This window comes from Carassius auratus, chromosome 6 (assembly GCF_003368295.1).
Source record: "Carassius auratus strain Wakin chromosome 6, ASM336829v1, whole genome shotgun sequence".
In the NCBI taxonomy this organism is placed as follows: Eukaryota; Metazoa; Chordata; class Actinopteri; order Cypriniformes; family Cyprinidae; genus Carassius; species Carassius auratus.
Window position 1 is genome coordinate 17,627,874 of NC_039248.1, and position 24,019 is coordinate 17,651,892.

General features: G+C 37.5%; 1 protein-coding gene across 2 annotated transcripts in view; it reads left to right on the forward strand.

The window, feature by feature from the left end:
* ryk (receptor like tyrosine kinase) overlaps positions 1 to 24,019 on the forward strand; it is a 61,190-nt gene that overhangs the window by 10,972 nt on the left and 26,199 nt on the right. The window contains exons 2-9 of one of the 2 annotated variants that reach the window (XM_026263990.1): positions 15,218 to 15,339; positions 15,735 to 15,834; positions 16,814 to 16,945; positions 17,573 to 17,629; positions 17,735 to 17,876; positions 18,731 to 18,831; positions 20,208 to 20,291; positions 21,772 to 21,897. In XM_026263990.1, coding sequence (XP_026119775.1) covers positions 15,218 to 15,339; positions 15,735 to 15,834; positions 16,814 to 16,945; positions 17,573 to 17,629; positions 17,735 to 17,876; positions 18,731 to 18,831; positions 20,208 to 20,291; positions 21,772 to 21,897 — 864 coding nt within the window. The remainder of the gene's footprint in view (positions 1 to 15,217; positions 15,340 to 15,734; positions 15,835 to 16,813; positions 16,946 to 17,572; positions 17,630 to 17,734; positions 17,877 to 18,730; positions 18,832 to 20,207; positions 20,292 to 21,771; positions 21,898 to 24,019) is intronic. The other variant, XM_026263994.1, reaches the window with a different exon arrangement.

Genomic DNA, 24,019 nt, shown 5'->3' on the forward strand with positions numbered 1-24,019 from the left:
GCGATTGGTGCTATTTTTCAGTTGGATGGATCTTTGTTATTGGGCGCACCAGAAAACACGTCAGCAGTGTAGTGAGCGCACTCACAACAGACCAGGAAAAGAAGATAATGCTGAACAAAGTCATAATTTTCATTATCTTTGGACCAAGATGTATTTTCGATGCTTCAACAAATTCTAACTGACCCTCTGATGTCACATGGACTACTTTGATATTTGTATTTCCTTTCTGGACATGGATTGGACCGTATACCGTACATACTGTACATTTTCAATGGAGGAACCGAAAGCTCTCGGACTAAATATAAAATAAATCTAAAACTGTGTTCCGAAGATGAACGGAGGTCTTACGGGTTTGGAACGACATGAGGGTGAGTCATTAATGACATAATTTTCATTTTTGGGTTAACTAACCCTTTAAGTTACTTTTATTATAAAATTACTATTACAATTAATTTGCTTTGCAACAATTTCATAGCACATCACCGCATAACTGAAACATTGTAACTTGCAGCCTGAGGAAAATAAAAAAAATTGGCTATTAGCTAGGGATGGGCATTTTCCGCAAATATCACATTAGAATATTTGAGCTCACAAAAAAACGAATATTCGTTTATTTAATTTAAGTTTAATGAGACGGACGTTCAGCAACATTTGTTTCCCTCATTTTGAACAAGCTTACAATAAGCTTGAACATTACACATTGTGTTTTGTAGCTGAAAACCTTTAACAATGCGTGCTAACAAACAAAAGTATAGATTAAAAGCAAAAAAAAAAAAAAGTGAACAAAAGTGAAAAAAAAACGTAAAGCAGCCTGTAGTAATTAGGCTATTGTCGAACGCAGCCTACAATTAACCTTGAAACTTTTATTAAACTCCCAGCAATTTTTTTAAACTTTTTTCTATTGTTTTACATGTTATGAAATACGGGCATGTAAACATGATCTGGGGAAAGTCGGCTTCTTAGCCTGTTAACAATAAGGCCAGCCACGGAGAAAACGCGTTCTGACGGCACAGACGTTGTCGGGACTCACAAATAACGGTGTGCTAAGGGAATAAGTTCTGTGAAGCGCTTCGTGTTTTCATTTCACCACTGAATGGGATCATCATCTGGTGGAATACATGGGTCCAGCAAGAACTGTTCCCACTCATCTCGGCTGGACTCTCTGTAATCATCGCTGAAGAACTGGCTCAGCCTTTTCCGATGAGTGGCCATTGCATCCTCCTCATCGATGGTGGCGGCGGCCGCATCCGCACCACTTGCATCAAGGAAAATGTTCTGATAATGTTCAAAAAAGTTTTTTTTTTTTCTTACTTCTCTCATGTTTTCATAGAGAAACCGGAGCTGTTTGTGCCGAGGGTCTAGGGCAGACACGAAAAGAGGACTTTTCACTGAAGAGGACTTTTTCATCTTCAAATATGCCGTGTAGAATCACAGAAAGTGACCAAATTAGGTTTTATTGTGAACAGGTTTTTTTTTTTTTTTATTTTATTTTTTAAATTCGAATATCATTTTTATTTATCGAATAATTAGAGTAGAACGAATATTTGAATGTTTGACTATCCGTGCACACCCCTACTATTAAGTTAGTGGTGTAACAGTATGAACATTTCTTATCATGATTATAGTGACCAAAGTTATCAGTATTATCACGGTATTGTTATAATGTGCTGGAGATGTTAAAGTACACACACAAGTTTTATATTTAAAAATCAACAAACAACAAATAAAATTATTTTTTTGTTTGCATAATCTTTAAAACAATAACATTACCAATGATTTTAATTGACAACTTGACTGAAAACAGCTTAATAGCATTCAAGATTTCAAGATTGAGATATCTAATGTAAATGTTCAAATAAATGAAAAAATGTAAACCTCACATTTCAGCCTTTAAATAAAAAGATCGGGAAACTCTTACTGAGATGTGTACTTTGGGTTTTCTGACTGGGTGTTTCATAGACAGTGCAAATAAAGATACAAATGTGTTGGATCTAATAAAATAATAAATGATAATCAAAAAATTTAAATACTTAAAAATATTATTGGTTACTTTTTAAATATTCTTGCAAAGCAGTGCTAATTATACAGATTAAATTAAGTCAAATTTAGAATCGCAACTAGAAAAAAAAATGTAGTTTGTATAAATTAAATTGTCTTCTCTAGCACATAGAAGTGATGATTGTTAAAATATAGGCCTAAACAAGCTGTACTTAATGAATTAAGGACCTCTGAACATGTTTATCTATAATTTTTCATCTAAAAAGGTAATTTGGCTTCTAAAGATTTCTGTTTAGGAGCCAAAGACTGTAAGTCCTATGATGTGGTGCCTATAAACATGTTTTTACAAACAAATGTAATATAATATATGTTACTTTACATTCCATTACTTTGAGGAGTGGTTGTGTCTGGGTTGAAGAATAGCCTTAGGATTGGTCTTTGTAATTTTGTTTGATGTTAATCATCACAGTTGCTTTTATCTATTACCTCTGTGAGCATTTGGAATGGAACAAACGCTTTTCAGATGATGATGATATCCACAGTGTTTCATTAGTAAAGAATGTAGGTCACCTTAAACTGACAGCCTGGTTCAATTTTTCAGTTTGATGGTATGGTTTACTGTAATGAAATAATTGCTAAGTGGGTGGCGAAAACTGACCAAATGGTAGTTCCAGCCATCATACTTTATGCACCGTTACGTGTTACCCTCTCTGAGGCAAATCTATCTGCATTTAAAATGTGACTTGAAATCTGTATGTCTGAGGCCAAAAGTTTGTTCCCAGAACACTGCAAAAATTAGGCCTTAAATGTGAACTTTCAAAACACCTCCAGTTGACCTTTCTGCCATAGATCTACATCAAATCCAAAGAAGCTCTCTTAATTATTTGTATTCATAAGAACTTTATTATACAATAACTTATTTTATATAAATGCAGATGTCAGTGGAAAAATGAGTGTTAGGCCAAATTTAAACGTGGCAACAACTATGGAAAACTTTTTGTAGGCAAAGTATGGCTGTCCAGTAGCGTACAACAAAACATCACAACATAACAACATCCACAACATAACAACATCGCCATAACTCATAGGACTCATTTTGTTGTGCTGTGGCTTGTTTCTGTTGTGTTATGCTAATTTTGTTGTACTGTAGCTTTTATTGTTGTTGCACTTATTTTAGGGATGCTCTGAACGATTGGCCGATAATCACATTTTATGTCTCGATTGGTACTCACTACACTTGGCCAATCTCACGAACTGATCACAATTCGATGACATCAACTACAACATTTAGCTGCAAAAAAATTATAAATCCTGCATTAAAAATAAAAAATAATAAAAAATCTTGTTGATTATCTCTTTTAAGTACACGAGTTCGCCTGCCAATGGTATGAGAGGAGCAGCTTTCACTCTCAACCAAACTTACATCACTAGCCAATCAGAATATTTTGCTCTTATAAACATGAGACGTGCATAATAGTATCCAATTTCAGAGTCACAGCCCTGATGAATGGAGCAAGACAAAAAGCTGCATGCGCAATGATGCCCATCTAGCGCGTACTTTCATAGAAAAGCTACCGTATTTTCCGGACTGTAAGTCACTTTTTTTCATAGTTTGGCTGGTCCTGCGACTTATAGTCAGGTGCGACTTATCTATCAAAATTAATTTGCCATGAACCGAGAGAAATGAACCAAGAAAAATGAACCAATTGAAAACATTACCGTCTCCAGCCGCGAGAGAGCGCTCTATGCTGCTTAGTGCTCCTGTAGGCTGTAGACGGTAATGCTTTCTCCTGGTTCTAAATCAATGCGACATATAGTCCAGTGCGACTTATGTTTTTTTCCTCAAGACTTATTTTTGGACTGATGCGACTTATGCTCAGGTGCAACTTATAGTCCGAAAAATACGGTAAATATAAAGAAGCAGAGCTTTGTAAACAGCTCAGAGTAATCAAGCCATCTCCATGAGAACGATATGATTGGCAGAACAAATTTACAGTGATATTTGAAAAAGTCCTGTTAATGCAAGAGCAGTTATTGGTAATGTACCGTTAATTTACCAGTAAAGACTATATGTGTGAAAGGGGCTAAACTCTTCCTCTGTATATGCTGTGAAATGCTATTTCATGCATACTGAGTTTTTTGTTGTACGTTTTGAAGGAGTGTTTTGGAAAAGTTTTTTCGAGTATGGCTCTGTGTGGCGTTAGATGGAGCGGAATTTCCTTATATGGGTCCTGAGGGCACTTTTGCCGGAGGAGCGCGCTCTCCCGTATAGCGAGGCTGAGCACAGACTTTTCACCGATCAGAGCGATTCACTGATCAGAGCGAGAGCGTCGCGAAAAGTCACAAAAGAAGTGTGTTTTTGGTTGCCAGGGCAAGACAACCCTAGACACAGATTACCAAAAAAAAAAAAACAGCATTAAGGGACCAGTGGATGGAGTTTATTTTTACAGAGCATCAACAGAGTTGTGCAAGTGTTTTTGTTTGTTCCCTGCATTTCGAAGATGCTTGTTTTACAAACAAGGCCCAGTTTGATGACGGATTTGCGTATAGTTTATTTCTTAAGGATGATGCAATCCCAACGAAAAAGGGTCACGATCGTGTGTTGGAACCGCAGGCGGTAAGTAAAACTGCTTCAAATATCTCTGCCTCCTTGTTAGTGCGTCCCCTCCCATGCCGGAGACCCGGGTTCGAGTCCCGCTCAGAGCAAGTCGTTGCTGCTGCTGCTCTCGTTCAGTTTCAGCCTCTGGATCTGATTCTGGATCATAAATAAACGGCTGAATCTGAATGTTAGCCATGGTTTGTTTTGGATGATGGTTTTTCCCTCATGGTAATGTCACAGCTTCCACATGCTCTCAACGCAAAAGCCTACTCGCGCTCGTGATTCTTTAGCTCCGCCCACACGTCACGCCTCCAGCCGTTCGTGTTTTTCTGGGAAAAATCGGTACAGACTTTTTTTTTCTCTTATAAATATAATAAAACTATAGACTTTTTGGAGTTATGAAGGATGCAGTACTACTCTATAGGTACTCAAGATTAACAGGATATTGAGTGAAAACGAGCATTTCACCCCCCCCCCCCCTTTAATATGGTACTATAGTCATTGCTCTACCCTGCTCATATGGTACTAATTTTATTTGTGCAGGTCTTAAAAAACTTACATTTAAGCTTAAAAATCCTGCAAAAACCATGCAGTTGCATTTAGTTTCCTGTGCGTGTACTTCTGTTTTCGCCTGCGGTACATGGAAGAACCATTAGTGATCCGTAGAGAGCATCACATCTACTGAAGTAGTGGAAAGTGGGTGCTATATTATAGGATTTTTCTGCCCTTTGCTCAGCACACCATATCAAATTTTCACTAGTGATGGTAGAAGAGATAATGGTTGACTGGAATGCCACCAAGCCTGAAACCAAAACCTGTATCAAGTAAAATCATTCCCCATTAAAGATGCCTTACAGCTGCTTCTAAAATAACAGGGCAAAGTAAGGCACCACTGAAAGATTCTTGTGCTTTGCCCGCATAGTCACTCGACTTGATCATATGCCCAAAGCTAGAAAAGAGGTTGAAGAAAGCTTTCAAGGCAAGCTGAAAGAAGAGCAGGGCGGTATTACAAAAGGAGTCCATGAATAGAATAGAACTGACTGGCAGTTAGTATTCTCATTTGTATGCTTGTCTGTTCGAACCGCCACACTAAACGGGGGTGGGGGGTGGGGGGTAGGGGGTAGGCCACTTTTACAATTTTTTTTTTTTTTTTTTTTTTGGTCATGACTACCTATTATTTATTTGTACACTAGTCTGTTCTCTTTTCACTCTTGTTTGAAACTTTTTCTGTTTTAGAATACATGGAAGGCTGTTAAAAGCGTTAAAAAAGATCTACCTATTCAGTTAATAAGCAGTCACAGTGGTTTGAGTCCTGGAAACTTAAGTATTTATCTGAATTTGTCTCCTTATTTCATTCCTTACAAGCTATATATATATATATATATATATATATATATATACACATACATACATACAAAATTGTTTGTGTACCAATATAACAAGAAGTTGTTGACCCTGGTCTTACACAGTTTGAAGGATACTGTTAGTACTGTAGAGATATTCAGGAGAAAATATCATCTTTTGAAAATATTAATAAAAGTATTACTTTCAACTTTTGGTTGTTATTGGTGATTGACTTAAAGTTACCATAAAGTGAAAGGACAGTTCAGGCAAAAATGTAAATTATTTCATAATCTTTTTTTCTTGACTTTCGTTTATCTTGGAAACACAAATGAAATATATTTTTAATGAAACCTGAGAGATGTATGTCCTTCCATTTATAGTCCATTAAACCACTTTAATTCAGACTGTTCATAAAGGCATAGTATTGTTTAAACAGCCACACAACAAGAGATTATTTTACTTTAAATGATCAGACTTGAGGTTCTCACCTGGCAGACAATTGAACAAGCAAAGGAATCGCGTAGACTTACATTGAAAGCGCGACTCAAACCGCATCTTGAGACCATGATATCAAAGAAAGCTCTGACATGGGCACTTTTGAATAGTGTCAGTAAGGCATAGCAGTGATTAAAAAAAAAAAAACCCACATCATAATGCTATGGCATCATGGTGGATGAGCACCACCACTTTCCTCAGAAAATGTGGAAATCTAGTTGATTGTCATCACAAAAGCGGATGAGAATATCTCTAGACACTGAGGTTGTGTTAATCTTTTGTCAGATCCTGTCTCCCTCTATAGGACATTCCATTGCATGAAAAGACATGTTGTTCTATAGAACTCAATGTTGATGCATGTGTCTGTCCCATAGACTGCCAAGTAAATTACACTGTCAAGGTCCAGAAAAGGATGAAAGACATCGTCAGAATAGTTAATCTGCCATCAGTGGTTCAGCCATTATGTTATGAAGTGACGAGAATACTTTTTTTTACTCGAGGAAAACAAAAATACTATTCAACAGTTTGTCTCCTCTGTGTCTCTCCGCATCACCATAGGGCTGGGCCATAACAAATGCGATATTGCGTAGCTTGTCAGTGATCTACGGCTCTGTCTATTAAATTCTGCTCCATTTGAAAGCAGGTGATGGTGATTTAGCGGTAATCACAGAAACAGATTTACTGACTAGATGCACATGATCGTTAGATATATCCCCCAGCCCTACATCCCCGTAGCACCATTTTGGAAAATATAAGCTGAAAGCAAACTGGGTACGCTCTTATGTGTCAGCTGTGTCACAAGGATACCTTTTCTATGTGTATTATACTAGTGAGATCTCAGACTATCAATACCAGCAGAATCCCTTCGAAATATTAAAGGGGAGAATGTGTGTGTGGTAATTGCAGTTGATCCCAACTAGACCTCTGCTGGGAGACATTTTTTTTCCTACACTTCACAATACTTCGGGTTCTTTTCACTAGCCATCGAAGTTGTGACACCAGAGTAGGGATGTCAACGATTATTCGATGATTCAATTGATTAAAGATGGTCGGTTAACCTATTTAAACATGTGCGAGCAGTTGTGAGTGACAGTGACTGTATATAAAAGCATCATTGTTCATTCATAATGTACAAATTAGGCTTTTAATGTGATTTAATATTTTAAAAGTACAATAAAATAGAAAAAACACAAAGTTCTTCAACATGGAAAGCAATAGTAATGTAGTAACTAAGTTATTTCACCAGATAAATATTTCATATCATGCGCTTTGCAGGACACAGGACACAGGACAGATAGTCTATTCATTCCTGCAACTTGCTAATTCGTTCCTAAGACTTATTAATTTGTGGCAACTTTTCATGCTTCATTAATTTTGTTCTTTAACCCATGATTTAACTGAAATGAGGGAACTAATTAATACATTGAACAAATTCTTTATTCATGAAAAAATGGGATGCTTTAAGGATGCTTTAAGGAATTGATGAAAAATGGGATACTTTAAAGAAAATACATAGCCTATGTAAGTAATAGGCCTAAAATAAAAATAACAGTTTGTTTTCATTAAAAAAAAAGATAAATATATCTGACTTAAGATAACGGATTTAAAACAGAAGTGTGTCGCGGCGCTCCATAAACAAGTTGAGGAAAGGATGAGAACTCTCATTCTGTTTGTTTGCTTTATTTTACAAGATATTATCAAATCTATCTAATGAATTCAGATTCTAATTTTTTTTTTGTAGAGACAACCAAAGATATAAAAGGTTACACTGGTCAGTTTAAATAGACCTTAGTATGCCGATCCAATCTGCTGTTAATCCAAGGACGTTTTTACTCATTTGAAGAGGATGATCTTTTCCGTCTGTATGCGAATGCGCGTAAAGTACAAGCCTAGTAGTTTTCATTATAAATAATATTTTAACATTCAAATACATTGCGAATATGGAAATATTTGGATTTGTGCCAAATGAGACCTGAGCAGTAACCTCCAAATCTAGCCAAACCCATGATGGCTGCGTCCTCTTATGCACGCACGCATGTCACGATCTAATCCACTGTAAATGCTGGATTTAAAAAAAAATAAGTAAGCCTACCGGGACGCAAGAATTCAAAATTCAAAACCAGCAGTAACAAAGTAAGTACTGGTCATAATACTCATAAAAATGGTTAATGTTAAAGGGTTAGTTCGCCCAAAAATGAAAATTATGTCATTAATAACTCACCCATATGCTGTTCCAAACATGTAAGGCCTCCTTTTATCTTCAGAACACAGTTTAAGATATTTTAGATTTAGTCCGAGAGCTCTCAGTCCCTCCATTGAAGCTGTGTGTACGGTATACTGTCCATGTCCAGAAAGGTAAGAAAAACATCATCAAAGTAGTCCATGTGACATCAGAGGGTCCGTTGGAATTTTTTGAAGCATCGAAAATACATTTTGGTCCAAAAATAGCAAAAACGACGACTTTATTCAGCATTGTCTTCTCTTCCATGTCTGTGTGAGAGAGAGTTCAAATCAAAGCAGCTGGATTTTCGGTTTTGCGAACGAATCATTCAGTTCACCAAATCGAACTGAATTGTTTTTAACTGTTCGCGTCTCTAATACGCATTAATCCACAAATGACTTAAGCTTTTAACTTTTTTTATGTGGATGACACTCCCTCTGAGTTCAAACAAACCAATATCCCGGAGTAATTCATGTAATTCATGTTAATTAATTGATTGATCAATGATGGAAATTCATTAAAACAAATATACATCCCTACACCAGAGCCATTGCGCAGGGCATGCTGCCGTTCTGTCCCACCCCCTCCAGTTCAGTTTATTATGGACAGCGTGTTCAGCTTTATGAAAGGTAGCCTCAAAGTGCCACAGTTACATCTGAAAGTGGTTTTCTGTCCATTGCAGTGTTGCACTCTGGTTCTGCCTGCCTGCTAGTTTATCATTTACATTTAGCCCACACCTGTTTGGTATTACACTGATTACCCTCCTGACCATCTGTGCTGAACTCTTACATTCGAAGGTCTCCAGTATGGCAGCCATGTTGATATTCTTGATGATAATGAGTCTCCAGATCTCCTTGTTTTGCATGATCTACATCCCTTTAGATTTGGTTTGACCCCTCTGCCCCTTTGGCTTCCACACCCCTGTGAAAACACTTCATCCTGTGAACCTTGAACTAGGTGCATAGATATCGCTCATTACAGATGTCCAAACATTCTGGCCTATTGGAGTGTATGTGGCCGCAGTCATATCCAATCCTCACCCTTTTGTTATTGTATGCTGGTGATTTTATTCGTTTATTTTTGCTTGCTCCGGCCCATCGTAAGTTTTACAGGCTGATTGTAGTTGCATGGTATTGTAGCTGTAACTTGTAGTATTTTAAATCCTCTTATTTTTGTAACTCAATTTATTTCTAAATTGAAAAATAGCCATTTACTTATTGAAATGTAATTTTTGGTTTTAGTTATAAGTTAGTTAGTCGTAATTTTTTTTTTTTTTTTATAAATGCCAGTCTCTTTAGAGCAATGTGACTGATGGGCACTGTCATTCAAAAGTTGAGAATTGGAGAAGATATATACATTAGGGCTGCACAATTTGTCGTTTAAGCATCGATATCGCGATGTACGAATCCACGATAGTCACATCGCAGGATGTGCAATGTATGCTGTCGTAGTTGATCCGTTATTCATTAACTGTATGGGCCAGCTGCTCCCCGGCCCTTGACGAATGTGATTCGCGGAGAGCGCACGAGAGAGACCGAGAGCGCGCGCGCGCGAGAGAGAGAGAGAGAGAGAGCGAGCGAGCCCCAGCCGCACGCTCACCGTCTTCAAACAACACGAGCGCTTTCTTGCTCTCTCTCCCTCACGCATATTAATCAGTTGATATGATGGTGTCGATGTTTAAATAATTTAAAATGAGAATGTAAGTGTGCTCACCCCATTTTGTTTTTAAGAAATTTATATATATATATATTAGGGGTGTAACGGTTCACAAAATTCACGGTTCGGTTCGATACGATACACTGATGTCACGGTTCGGTTCGGTTCGGTTCGATACGTTTTAGATACAGCAAAATGTAAAACGATCTCAACTTTTCAGAATGCCACAAGCGCACCGCGGGTCATGTGACAAGAACCAACCAATCAGCTTCATCCTTTCCCGTAACAACGTTGAGAGCTCAGCCAAGATGAAGGAACAGCTGATCATAGTTGTATATGGATTGCAATTTTGAAATAAATTCAGTAGCAGAGCTACTGCAAGCGATTTTTAGAGCTGCAAATCCATTTATCCTTCGCTGAAATTTCCGCGTCTCATGGAGAGAGCACGTCATTGTTGCTTAGCAAAGACAGACGCCTCATGAGCGCTTCTGCCCGAGCGCTTTGGAAAGGAGGAGAAAGACGCGCTTAGCGTTTTCCATGCGTTTTTAGGCACGATATGTGAACGGCCCCTAAGGCGCTCGCTCACTCAGCACGCGCTGAAGGCTCGTTGCAAAATGTCGAATGCATTTAACAGACCAGAAATATAAGATCCTAAAATAACCAACAGGTCTGGTGTTTGGGTTGGATTCCCTGTAAGCTATAGTGTCTAAATGCTGCAGGGATAGTTTGCTGCGTGCATGTTTCTCCTTTTTTTTCGTCTTTTCCCAGATAGTACTGACGCATATATCCCAGATATTTTTTTTTTTTTGTATTCCCGCTGGTGTACCCTGTCATGTTGCAGATGCGACATACCGTTGTTTTTTTTATCCACCACTCTCTTGCCATCACCATTATAGCTTAAAGGGAATCCAAAGTGCACCCAAACACCAGACCTGTTGGTTATTGGAGGATCTTCTCATTTCTAGTCTGTTAAACGCATTGGCTATTTTGCAACGAGCCTTCAGCGCGTACTGAGTGAGCGAGCGCCTGCTGAGTAGCCTAACATAAACATATAAGATGGTGTTTTTTTCTTCTTCGGGAGTGTCAGGGGCGTTGCCTGTTACGTTGTTTGGGTTATTGGGCTACCTTGTTGAACGCATATCATTATATTTCTCTCTCTCTTTTTTTTTTTTTTTTTTCAAATATAATTAAATACTCCAACGAACCGTTCGGTATACATAATGCGTACCGCGTACCGAACCGAAAGCGTCGTACCGAACGGTTCAATACGAATACGCGTATCGTTACACCCCTAATATATATATATATATATATATATATATATATATATATATATATATATATATATATATATATATATATATATATATATATATATATATATATATATATATATATATATAATGGTAATTTATTTTTTATTTTTTTTAAAGAAGTCTCCATGTTCACAAGGTTGCATTTAGTTGATTAAAATACAGTTTAAAAAAACGTAATATTGTTACACAATTGTCTTTTATTGTTCTAACCTCAAACTTTTGAACAGAAGGGTATTTGCTTAATTTTTTTTTTTTTTTTTTTTAGTAACTGAAAAAATTACTACTTACTAAAATTACTCAAGAAATTTTTCAACATACATAAAAATGAAATCTAAACTAACTGGGAATCTACTAAACTTGTAAATTTTAAGCTTTGAAATGTTTAGAAGAAGGTTTTATCTGCCTGTTGAGTTCTTACTTGTTTTGTTATGCTAGATCTTGATCAATACATAGCAGCCGCTCTCTCTCTGAGCTGGGCTGCTGTGCACTTATGTCATGTGCACTGAGAGATTGAGGATAAATCGGACCCTGAGTACAGGAGCCTCTTTGTTCTACCTGTGCTTACCTCTTCTTCTGGCTCTCTTTTTTTGTTGTGCCTTTCTGAAGACAGAAATGTGATCTCCAGAGGCCAAGAAATCCAAAACCACTGGCTGTGGGGAATGACATGGGTGTAAATCATTGCCTTTTCATTCATGTATTGTCTGTAACTTCAGTTTTATTCTGTGCTGAGTGCACAGAGACAGAAAAGACTTGAGTCCTAGACCACATTTAAAAAAAAAAACACAAATTCTTACTATGTTTTGAAGTAGTTACATCATACCTAGTAAATTTTTAAAACACCATTACCGAGTGGTATTTTTTTTTTTTTTCTAGTTATTGTTATTGACAGATAACTATAAATTATATAAGCATTTAAATCTTGCCTGTTCTCTTTGCATTTCCCAATTCTGGCATGTTTTCTTCAGGATCTTTGGCAAGCTCTTTGAGCAAGATTCACTGACATAATGCTGTATCGACTTCTTGCCCGTGGACATGTTTTATCCCTGGTCTCAGCTTTTTCAGAGTGGAAGTAATTGAACCATGAAAGGGTTTTTGAAGCTACATAAAAAGACATTACAGAGTACTGCCGTGAGGGGGATGCAAAGATTTTGTTTTGCAGCAAGCAGAAACAATCTTTTTTTCTTTTCAAGATGTAAGGTTAACCACAGCCCTTTCTGAAACAAACTTGTTACTTGAGCATAAAGAAAAGAGGTTAAAAATGGTCACCACAGAGTCACAAATAAACAAGCTTGGAAACACAGGCTGCACATATGCTATAATAAACTCGTTCTCCTAATCATCCTGTTATGGTCCGGTTTTTCAAGGGTGGGAGCACTTTATGCCACACAGGAAACTATTTTCAAACAACCTCCTGCTTTCTTTTTGAATCCTCTGGTCAGAGGGTTGAGCACACTTGACCCATGAACTTCTACACCCTCTACATCTACTGTTTTGTGGGCTCTGTCTATGACTATGACTTGTTTCTCTTGCAAATTCCTTTCTCAATATATCATCATTGTAGTGCAAGAGATTGAGAGAAAGAAGGAATTTCATTTAAGAGATGTCCCTTCAATCCATTTTTTATTATAATTTCATGTTCACGGACCATTTGATGCATGTTATATACAAAAATGCAAAAGTTGTCTGAAATTTCCAGTTCCATTCTAGTTGGTTCTATGCAACTTCTTGAAAGTAAAGGGACACCGATTTATTCCATTCATTATTTAGATGTTATTATTTACTTTTAATCTATTTTAGATTAAATGGCAATATGAACTATAGATGGTTGATTTTATGTCAGTCAAATTGCCTTTTCCTTTCTAAGTGGCAGAAGAGTCATGGCCAGAAAAAGCCACCGTGAGCACCAGTCAGTGGTCTGGTTACGTCTACTACTCGCATGGCTTCGTTTTATTAAAGGGGTATCAAAGCAATGAGGACAAAAGTAGGTCCTGACAGTTCACATGGTGCCAGACATGGGAAGGTTAATTAGTCTCAAGTCTGTGGGTGTGTCTGTAGTATGCGTAAACGCCTCAGTAGTCTCTCACAGCTGCCTGATTTTCTTTTTCTCTAGGCTCAGAGGATTATGTCAGTCGTGATGTCTGTCTGAACTTTGAGGACTCCTGTGTCTTGAATGTGTCTGTTTTCGGGGGCACACAGGCTATTTGCTCCATAGGTGGACAGTCTCATTACACTGGACTAGGGCCCTATGAAATAAGTTTTGTTTTTCCTAAATTAAATGTCTTTTTCTGTATTTATTTCTGTCTTCATTTTTTTTTCATTTAACTCCTTTTAATAGTTAAATAAAATTGTATTAATCATAAAGCAGGTCTAATTAATTAGAATCAAGACACTTTTTTTTCTAAACCTTTGACCAGCATTGATTTCTATGTTATCTTTAAGGGTAGGCATCTAAATCATCATCAAAAAAAAAAAAAAAAAACTTTTTATTTTAATAATAAAAGTCATCTATTGTTGTTTGATCAGTTCTGTTTTAGAAAGGGTATGCACAGGTACTCCCACCCCCCTTATGTTTGTGTAGGCCCCATGACAGACTGACAGGCTCCAGTCTTTCAGTCAGGATGAGGTTTGCCCCAAGGCATGGCAGAAGATTCCAGCTGTCAATCAACTTCACACATCACTGTGTCTCATCATCACTGCCACTCTCCAGCTGTTCGTTGGGGGCTGGATACGGTATAACAGGGACCACAGGTGTGCTCTGCTGTCTGGGAGAAAGGTTTTTCAGGTCGAGTCTCTCTATGGAATGTAGCCGGGAACGAAACACTGTTTAGATTACAATGTTGTTAGAAAATGGAGGCCAGGCAGGGGAAAGCAGAGATGTTTTGCTTTGAGGGATGAAGTCCTTAAACATGCTATACTCAAACATTTTCCCTTCACTGTATGGTGGAGGTGGCAACTGAGGATATTGTTCTTGGTATAAAGGATGAAAAGCATTCCAAGTGGTTCTAAATGGACAGGCTAGGAACAGAGGAATGAACTGTGGTCAAAACTTGGGCGGCAGTCTTGGTGGTTTCAAGGTCCCATCAGTTTAATGGGAAACAATCTAGAATATCAACATGAACACTTGAGCCTGTTGTTAATCATATCCTCCTGATTTGAGATTGCATTCATATTTCAGTGGCTGTCATACCTGTCCCCTGTGATATAATGGATCCAGATCTGGAGGAAGTGGAACGATGTCACACAGTGGTTGTTCACCGCACTGAAAGAATGTATTTTATGTACTGTTGCCATGGTTTCCTCTTGCACCATATACTTCCAGGCGCTGGGGAATACATTAAGCCTAAATGAGCACATGGGATGTTTTTATGGTGAAATACAGAGTTCATATGAGAGGAGAGATGGAGTCTGGCATTATGAAACTATATTTTACTCCTCTCTTGAGGGAGGGTGGTTGTGGGAATGTGAAAAGAAGTTTAACTGTTTGAATTCTGTCAGTTTTTGTCATTTTTATTATCTCTTATTTTATTATTATATTATTTATTTTATTTTATTATTTTATTAACTCTCTCTCTCTCTCTCTCTCTCCAGGTCTTGATGCTGAGTTGTACTATGTGAGGGATGATGTGGTAAATCATTATGCCCTTTCCTTCATCCTGCCTGTGCCCAGTGACACTAACAGCCTTCATTTCACATGGCACTCCAGCAGCAAGGTTGGCACTGTTCATACATCCTATGTGCTCTACCATCAAAAGTGTTTTACTTTCCATTCATTAAAGCATCATAAAAACTCATGGTTTTCTGCAAAACTATATTGCAGCACAACTGTTTTCAACTGTGATGATGATGATAATAATAAATGTTTCTTAAATAGCAAATCACCATATTAAAAGGTTTTTTGAAAGGATTTTCACTGAAGATTGAAGTAACAAATGCAAAAATTCTGCTTTGCCATTACATAAAAAAATGTAAACACAAATCAATTTTTAAATTGGAGCAATATTTCACTGTATTATCTTTTTTTTTTTGTCTTTTAATCACATAGTATCAAGATCTTTATGTATATCAATATCTTAATTATTTCCCGTAATGCTTGTCTCCTGTTAAGGTGGATTACAGGTTAGGGTTTCAAGTGGAAAACACTTCAGCCATGGATCAACCTCAGAGCAACATCTCTGCTCAGGGGGAGGTCCCACGCACTCGTTCAGGTGAGTGAATCATTTCTCGCTCTCTCTCCTTTCGCATTATATTTTGTATTTTCAAGGGAAATGATGCTGTTGATCTAAAACAGCATTTTCAAGAAAAAAATAGTGACTCTACCTTTTACATGTGCTTAAAAATCATTTATATAAAAAAGGCCTGTTAACTATTGGAAAAATTTGTCTTGCCAGACTTTTATTGACAAAGTTTATTCATCACAACATAAGAACCTACAGCTTTTTTTTTTTTATAAAGGTTTTATCAACTATTAACTCCTGTATGACCTTTGCACACCAAGATAAATTCAGTGTGCTAAGCATTTTAATTTGAATGAACAGGCATTAACATTCACATGCATTTTTTTTTTTCATGGCGAGGTGTTAAAATCTCTTTTCCTTTGCATTGCAAATAAAGCTGACCAGCCTATTGAGAGTGAGGAGTTGTCGTCATAGCACAGAGCCCCTCCCCTCGATATCACAGTCTCCGCCATGTTGGCAGGACACCGGCGGCGAAACAGGATTGGTTACATGTGTTGTTAACTCTGTAGTAGAGGAGGTTTTCGCAATTCTGCACTGTTTTACCATGCCTGGAAGTTACTGCTGCGTTAAAAACTGCCCCAGTACCTCACACGATACATATGGAAAACATAGTAACAATGGAATACAGTTTTTTTTAGGTTACACCAAGCGCAAAACAGCGGTATTTGGAGAGGCTCTCAGGCATCCAAAATATCGACCCATACGAGCTTCCTGCAGCGGAGTGGCTGAACAATGCAAAAATCAGACCAAATCTTTGTGCCTAACATTTGTATTGGTGTTTAATCAGTCTTCTCATGTAGTTTAGAAGGATTCAGGCAAACGCTAATTCGCCAGCACAAAATTTGCTAATACCCATTTTAAAAAGTAAAAAATTAGCCCCTGCATTCATTGTTTACAACTGTTATTAGTAATTTAATATAGTAAGTACACTTTCTGTGTGTCTGTCCAGTGTTCAGAGTGGATCTTTTCTGCTCTGGAAAGGCTGATGGAGAGGCTGTGCTTACGGTGCAGTTGAACCTGACTACACCAGCCAACAACTTCACAGTGCTCAACTTCAAACGCAGGAAAATGTGTTACCGAAGTAAGATCTCTTCACAACACTTTTACCTTATTTCCTCCCATACATCTGTTTCTCAAGATCTAGGTGCATGTTTGTGTTTTTGCTTTTTTTCTTTTCACTTTGTATTTTTTCTGTAAGTACGCTGTGTAGGCTTTGTGCGTTTGGCAGATTGTGTATCAGGTTTTACATAGCCAGAGACTGCAAATATGATAATAACACAAGCTTTCGGTCATATGTGTCCCTAGAGGAAATAGCTTGTGAATTTTTTCCCTGCTTATTTGAAGCACATGAGCCAAATTAGCTGCTGGAGAAGAAAATGAGTTTGTGTATGGTCCAAATTTTCACTCCCTTGTGGAAGAACTGGGTCAGCGTGTGTATGTGGCGCTCAAGAAGATATTGTGTGTCTTACACTTTCTGTGGCAGGAGTGAGATTTTGCTGCCCTGGCAACAATTTACAAACCAAACATAAATGAGACCACAATTAACCAGTTCATGTGTTTAGATGAATCTCATGAGACCCATCAAGATTGTCGTCATCTCAGAAGAGTGTTTTTTTTTTTTTTTTTTTTAGTTGTTTTTAGAATTTGGAGTTTTTAATTGGCATAGGCATTATACTTTGCTTATCCTTCTTATTGTTTTACTTTACAGGAATTGAGCAGCCAGAGCCCCCCAAATTCCCAAACACAAGCACACAGACAATAGGCCGTAAGTATTTGAGATTTATTGTTCGGCCTTTTTAGTAAATGTGGTTCTACCATGAGACAACCTTCACTCTGCTCTTGTAAACTCTCTCCTCTCTTATGATCTTAGCGAGCAGTTCAAATGCTCCCACCACATCCACACGAGTTTTCTACATCAGCGTGTGTGTGTGCTGCATCGTCATCTTTCTGGTAGCCATCATCCTTGCTGTGTTACACCTTCACAGCATGAAGAGAGTGGAAATGGATGACAGGTGTGTATGCACACACTTCTGTGTTTGAATGTTCAATTAGTTTAAATGCACCAAAACAGTCTGGTTCTCATATACCCCCCCCCCCCCATCCTATTTATTTATTTATTTTATTCAGATTTTGTGTGGTTCTTTTTTTATATATATTACTTTCTTTTCCTTGTGGGTTTATCAAAAGATGACAGGAGAGAGAGAAAAACTCTCAGCTCCTGCTAATTTCATACCAGAGCAGGGTATTTTAATTGTGTTTTTCTGAAATTAAGTTAGGCATCAGTACAAAGAGCTCTTTTTCAGCATTATACAAGGTTGGTAGATTAGATTTTATCTGCTGCTATTTAGAAGAAGAGACACAGAGCTCCATTTATCTTCTAAAACACATCAACCTCAGAACAAGAATGTGCTCCGACTCCGTTTTCTACCGGTGGATTGTTTTTGCTCCACAGCCCAGGTAGTAGACCAGAAGAAACCAGACCGGTTTAAGAATGATGATGATGAGTCTGTGACATTAGATCATGATTAGGTTCAATGAGTTTCAGGAGGCTTTCTCCAGGGGCTTCAGTGTTTAACCTTTTGAGTTGAATCTAATGGCTTTAATTGGGACAATTACACAGCACTTAGTTTTCAAACGCACTGGGGTTCAGGGCCAGGGAAAACTCTACACATTCTGAAAAAAACACAAAAACAGATGAGTTCATCATAAAAGAGGCTGTGAAACCATTTAAAATAAAATACTTGTCTGTTTTAGTAAAACAATTTGAGCTTATTATAGAGACGGTCCTAATATAAGCCCAAGTACCTTTCAAAATGGTACATATCAATTCCTAAAGTAATTAATTTCTTCTCTCTAAATCTTTTAGTGTCAGCGACAGTGGAAGCTCTCAGGGTCTGTCTCAGCCCTCCACCCAGACCACCCAGTACCTGAGGGCAGACACCCCCAACAACGCTACACCTGTCACCAGTAAGACTATGACCACACCACGTCTCTCACCCCTGACCTCAGATCAGCAACTCTCTCAAACATCTCAACCATCTGCTGTAACCATCTGCACTCCTCTTCCATATTTAAAACGTCAGAAACCTGTCTCTTTAGCAGGAGAAGTAGCTCAAAGAGTAGATAAACACCAGCAGGGTGCTTTGCTCCCCACAGCTAAATTTCACACGTCTGGCTGCATCTCGTCTTGCCTTGTTCACACCAAATGTGCATTCCTTTATAAATGAGAAAATTGGAAACAAATGATCAAATCAGCTAAACTGGAATCATAAGGTTGGTACAAACAGGCGCACACAATTTTGTCCTTAAGTTTAGAACAGCAATGACTCCAGCATTAATTGTTTTATGTGATCAAAATGAGTACAAATGTTTCTTGCATAGCATACTTGTAAAGTAGTCACGTCCCCTCACAATAGTGCAAAGTCAGTCTCCTAGTATTAGCTCGATCCTTTGCTATCTTTTACTAGAGTAATTTCTTCACACTTAGGTTGTTGTCTATTTTATTCCACCACAAGAAGTTGACCACTTCCACCCCTTTTCCAACTTAGGACACAAATAAGAGCAAATCAACAGGAAGTTTCAGATTTTTTAAAAATGTGGTCACTGTTTCCATAGTGGGTGAGTTTTCTCTTTTCTCCTAAAACGACTGGATTGGGCTCAAATCAGGTAGAACTGAAAGGCGGGTTGATAAACTTCCTATTAGTTGAAGTTTGCCAGGTGATCCCATGGGTCTTGTATTCACAGTGGGCCCAGAAAATATTTAGACACTTAAGTAACAAAATAAATGTCTCTCGATCTCTTAATTAGATATGGACACACATCATACGTTTAAATTTATTTTTTTGTAGAACAAACATTACTTGACTCTTCCAGCATTGCGAATGTTATATGTCTGAATTGTTTTTATACATACATACATTCATACAGAATGGTTTAGAAGTAAGCTCTTCATCAGATGTGGTACATATTCAATAGTAAGTGTTTTCAGATGCAGCCAAGTACTTTAAAACATTCAGTGTCTGTCAACAGTTTTAGTGAATACTCTTCCTAAAAAGCAATGATGTTGTAAAGTTATTTTAATAAACCAGTGTGGAGATTTGATGGTGGAGATATCGGCTCCGTTTTGTCCAGGCTGTGTACCTGCATTGTGTTTAGCGCCTCCTAGTGGTCTTACATGCTTGCTGCACTGTTTCATGCTTAAACCACGTGTTTTCTTGTCTCACTCTTGTTCTTGTGTGTGGAATAGCTCAGGCACCATCATATACCTCTTCATATACCTCTCTCCATCTTTCATTTTTGTTCTCCCACTCTGTCCTCCCTCCACCCCTTCCTTTTTCTATCAGATGCTCATACTGGCTCTGCACCCATGCTCCAACTTGCAGGTGCCTCCTTCCCTCACCCTGGTGCCCCCTCGCACGAAACCAAAAGTAAGTTCTGCTGCTGTGAAGCAGATTAGAGAGAGCAACAGGCAATCATGACTCAATCATGTTTACTAACCGCTCACCTTTAACCTGGTTTCTGCTTCACCATCACCATTGTTTGCTCTTGCTGGTGTTCATCATGCTCGTTCATTGGTTCACACTGTATTGCAGTGGTGCAAAGTGCAAAGACATGTTCTCATTTGCATGACGAGAAGGAAAATCAGATAGTCATGGTAAATTGGTTTACCCCAAAATGAAAAATCTGCCATCGTTTACTCACCCTCATGTTTTTTTTTTTTTTTCTTTTTCTGAAAAGCATAGTTTAGAAAAAAACTTTCTACCATGTCTACTATCAACTGCACTTTTTTGTCTACACTACTGTTGAAAAGTTTAGAGTCATTACAAAATTTTGGATTGTTTTCAGACTAAGAGTCATGCTCACCAAGACTGCATTTATTTAATCAAAAATGCAGTAAAAAAAAGTAATACTGTTAAATATTATTACAATTCAAAACCATTTTCTATTTTAACTCCCGGTGGTCAATGCTGCGGCACGGCAAGATCACTTATTTTTTTACGATTTTTAAGATCATTTTGGTGCAAATATTCTAGCCTACAAGACCGATTACTCAAAAGTCTTATTCAGAACTATTAAGTATGGGTTTTTTGGCCTTATTTTTAGCTACATTCAAATTCAAATGCCATGTTTATTAACAGTATAAGTAGCTGAAAAAAGCACAATTGTCAGGGCATGTCATAACATCTCAAGTGCCCCAAAATCACTTCCATATTTTGAATAGACTATAAGTAATGTTAGCCGTTTTCCATCAGTTACCCATAATGACCACTTGGGGGCAGCATCATGCACTTTTAGGATGAGTGAAGAAATGCAGTCCAAATGAATCACTGGCTAGTTGCATTGTTAGTGTAATGTGATATATTTACACTTTGTTCTGAGTTCATAATCAGCTGTATTTATATAATCACTAAGATAATGTTTACCGCAAGGCACAGTGAAGTATTGAATATAAACAGGAAAACTGCTCAATCAGACAAGTAAACCTAAAAAACAACACATGAGGATACACAACCACATTTAAACAGCCTTATGTACTGGGATTTGTGCTCCCAGAACATTTTAACCTTTTGGGGGTGGGGGTGGGGGGTTCTTGTGTATTTAAAGTACTCTGTAGCTAAATGACCGAATAAAACACTCATCTTTCTCTAACATTTAATACAACTGACTCTGTATAACTGTGAGAGAAAATCAGTTACACACCAAAACATGTTGTGCAAGAATGACACTCCAAGAGTGTTTGCCTTTGGCAAAGCTGGGGTTTTACTTCATTGATGAAGTGTTTAAATACTTCCAGTTGTTAAAATAGCACTGCAAACCTCTGTCATTCTCTCAATTGACTTTTAATTAGTTCTAATGTGAATTGTTAGCACTTTTAATGTGACATTTGTGTATGTGTGTGATTTGAAGGTTATCCCTCGCTGCGGATAGAGAAGAACGACTTGAGAAGCGTCACTCTCCTTGAGGCCAAGGCAAAGGTCAAAGACATCGCCATTTCTAGAGAGAGAGTCACACTCAGAGACGTCTTGCATGAAGGTAACTAATCCCAAAGGCTCCATAGGGAACCACAGCAAGTTAATACTGTGCATTTAAAAAAAAAAACTCAGTTCTTAGTACCCTGTCCACCTCAGTTCCATTGAGACCTTCATCTTTATAATAGTGGTTCTTTTAAATGACCAGTTCAGCTGAAATTGCATCATGGCAAACAAACGCGTCATTTGGCCGCTCGGTTTGAGGTTAGACACTTCCCCCTGCAAAATAATTTTGTTGGATAACACAAGAGCTGTGCTCCAGCGGGAAATCTGCACTCAAGCACTAAATTGGAGTCCAAACAGAAAAGCTCTCTGCTGGGCCTTGTGCCAGCACAGCTCTGGGCTTGCACAGAAGATGTTGACACAAATGTCATTAGTCACATAAGCTATAAAACATAAGCAAAACTGCGTCAAGAACCTGCCTTGTTTGACTTGCATTCTTGCAAAATCTCAATGCAGTAATTGCCTCTTTTGCATCTTTTTTCCATCAGTGAGACTTTCATTTTGTATGTGTGCCCACAAGCTTGATGAAGCTGTTTTATTATTTATAAGGCTTTATTGTGTTGTGTTTTAAGTGCTGATTTGGCTAAATAAAGCTGGTTAATCTGATTAAACCAATTTTATTGGACATTTGGAGGAATGTCAGATTAATCCTTTCTGAAGGGCCCATTTGCTTTTGTGTGTTTTCTTATGACCAGCTCAGTACTTTGACTGACTGTTTATCATTTTGCTGTCCCAAACCGTATTACCTTTTCTTTTGTGCCGCACAAAAAGTGAATTTTTGGAAAATATCCTTGCTACCATTTTCCATATAATGAGGGTGAATGAAAAATGAAGGGCTGTCAAGCTCTAAAATTACAAAATAAGCAACTTGAAAGTATCAAAAAAGTGGTTCAAACATCTTGTAAAACCATACGATAGGCTCGAGTGAAGCATGGACATGAAATCAACGTTAACCATTTATTTAAACCACGTTTAATTATAACAGAAGCCGCAATAATGATATTAACAGTATACTGAATTTTCAAATGGAGAACATAAATGACAAGGGACTCTATCAGCTTTGCATAAATGTAATCAGTTTTAAAAGTTGTAGGTGTTATTGTAGGCTTAAGACTAATGAACAAAAACAATTTTGAATGACATATCAGAACTAGATAAAAGTTTGTCAAGACAAACTTTAAGTTGGCTTGAGAAAGCCGGAACAGAAAGTTAAAAAAAAAAAGTGTAAAAAGTAAAAAAAAAAAAAAAGTTGGATGGTTTTCAGTCTGAAGTAGTTTGAAGTTTAAAGTAGTTTTAGAAGCTTAAAGGGATAGTTCACCCAAAAATGAAAATTATGTCATTAATGACATAATTTTTATTTTTGGCTGAACTAACCCTTTAAAGGAACACGCAGATGGAAAATGAAAAGTGGCGATTTTCTAGGCTGATATGGCTAGGAACTATACTCTCGTTCCGGCGTAATAATCAAGGAACTTTGCTGCTGTTTTTGTAGTTGTGTAGTTGCAGCAATAGTAGATTTTTATGGGGACTATTTTATATATAGTCTTAGAAAATCTAAACTTTTCATTTTCCGTCGGTCTTAGAACGCAATGTAACTACAGAAAAGTTACGTTTTAAATAGAAAAAAAATAAAAATATATATATATATATATATAATATAGTAACTTTTTTATTTTTTTTATAGTAACTTTTTCATTTTTGAGTGAGATGCTAACCAGATTCAATGACCTACATAGATGGATGGAAAGATGTAGGTAGTTGGGGTGTTTCTATGTGGTTGCTAGGGTGTTTCTAAGTGGTTTCTAGGGTACCTGGGGTGGTTGCTAGGTTTGTTTGGATAGTTGCTTGAGTGTTGCTAAGAAATTCGATAGCTAGATAGATGGATGGATGGATTTTTTTTTAAATATTTTTTTTACTTTTTAGAAAGATTACAATTTGAATGATAGTATTGCTACTTCTCTATTGAACACTCCAAGGAGAGCTAGGGATGTCTAACTTTAACAGACATGTGAACTTTTCAGGACGAAGCAATGCAGCTCAAATTGATCTTGCATCGATGATCACGTATTTGGATAGGAGTATGTTTTAGGTTTATAATGATGTAATGTCTGTAATGTCTAGTT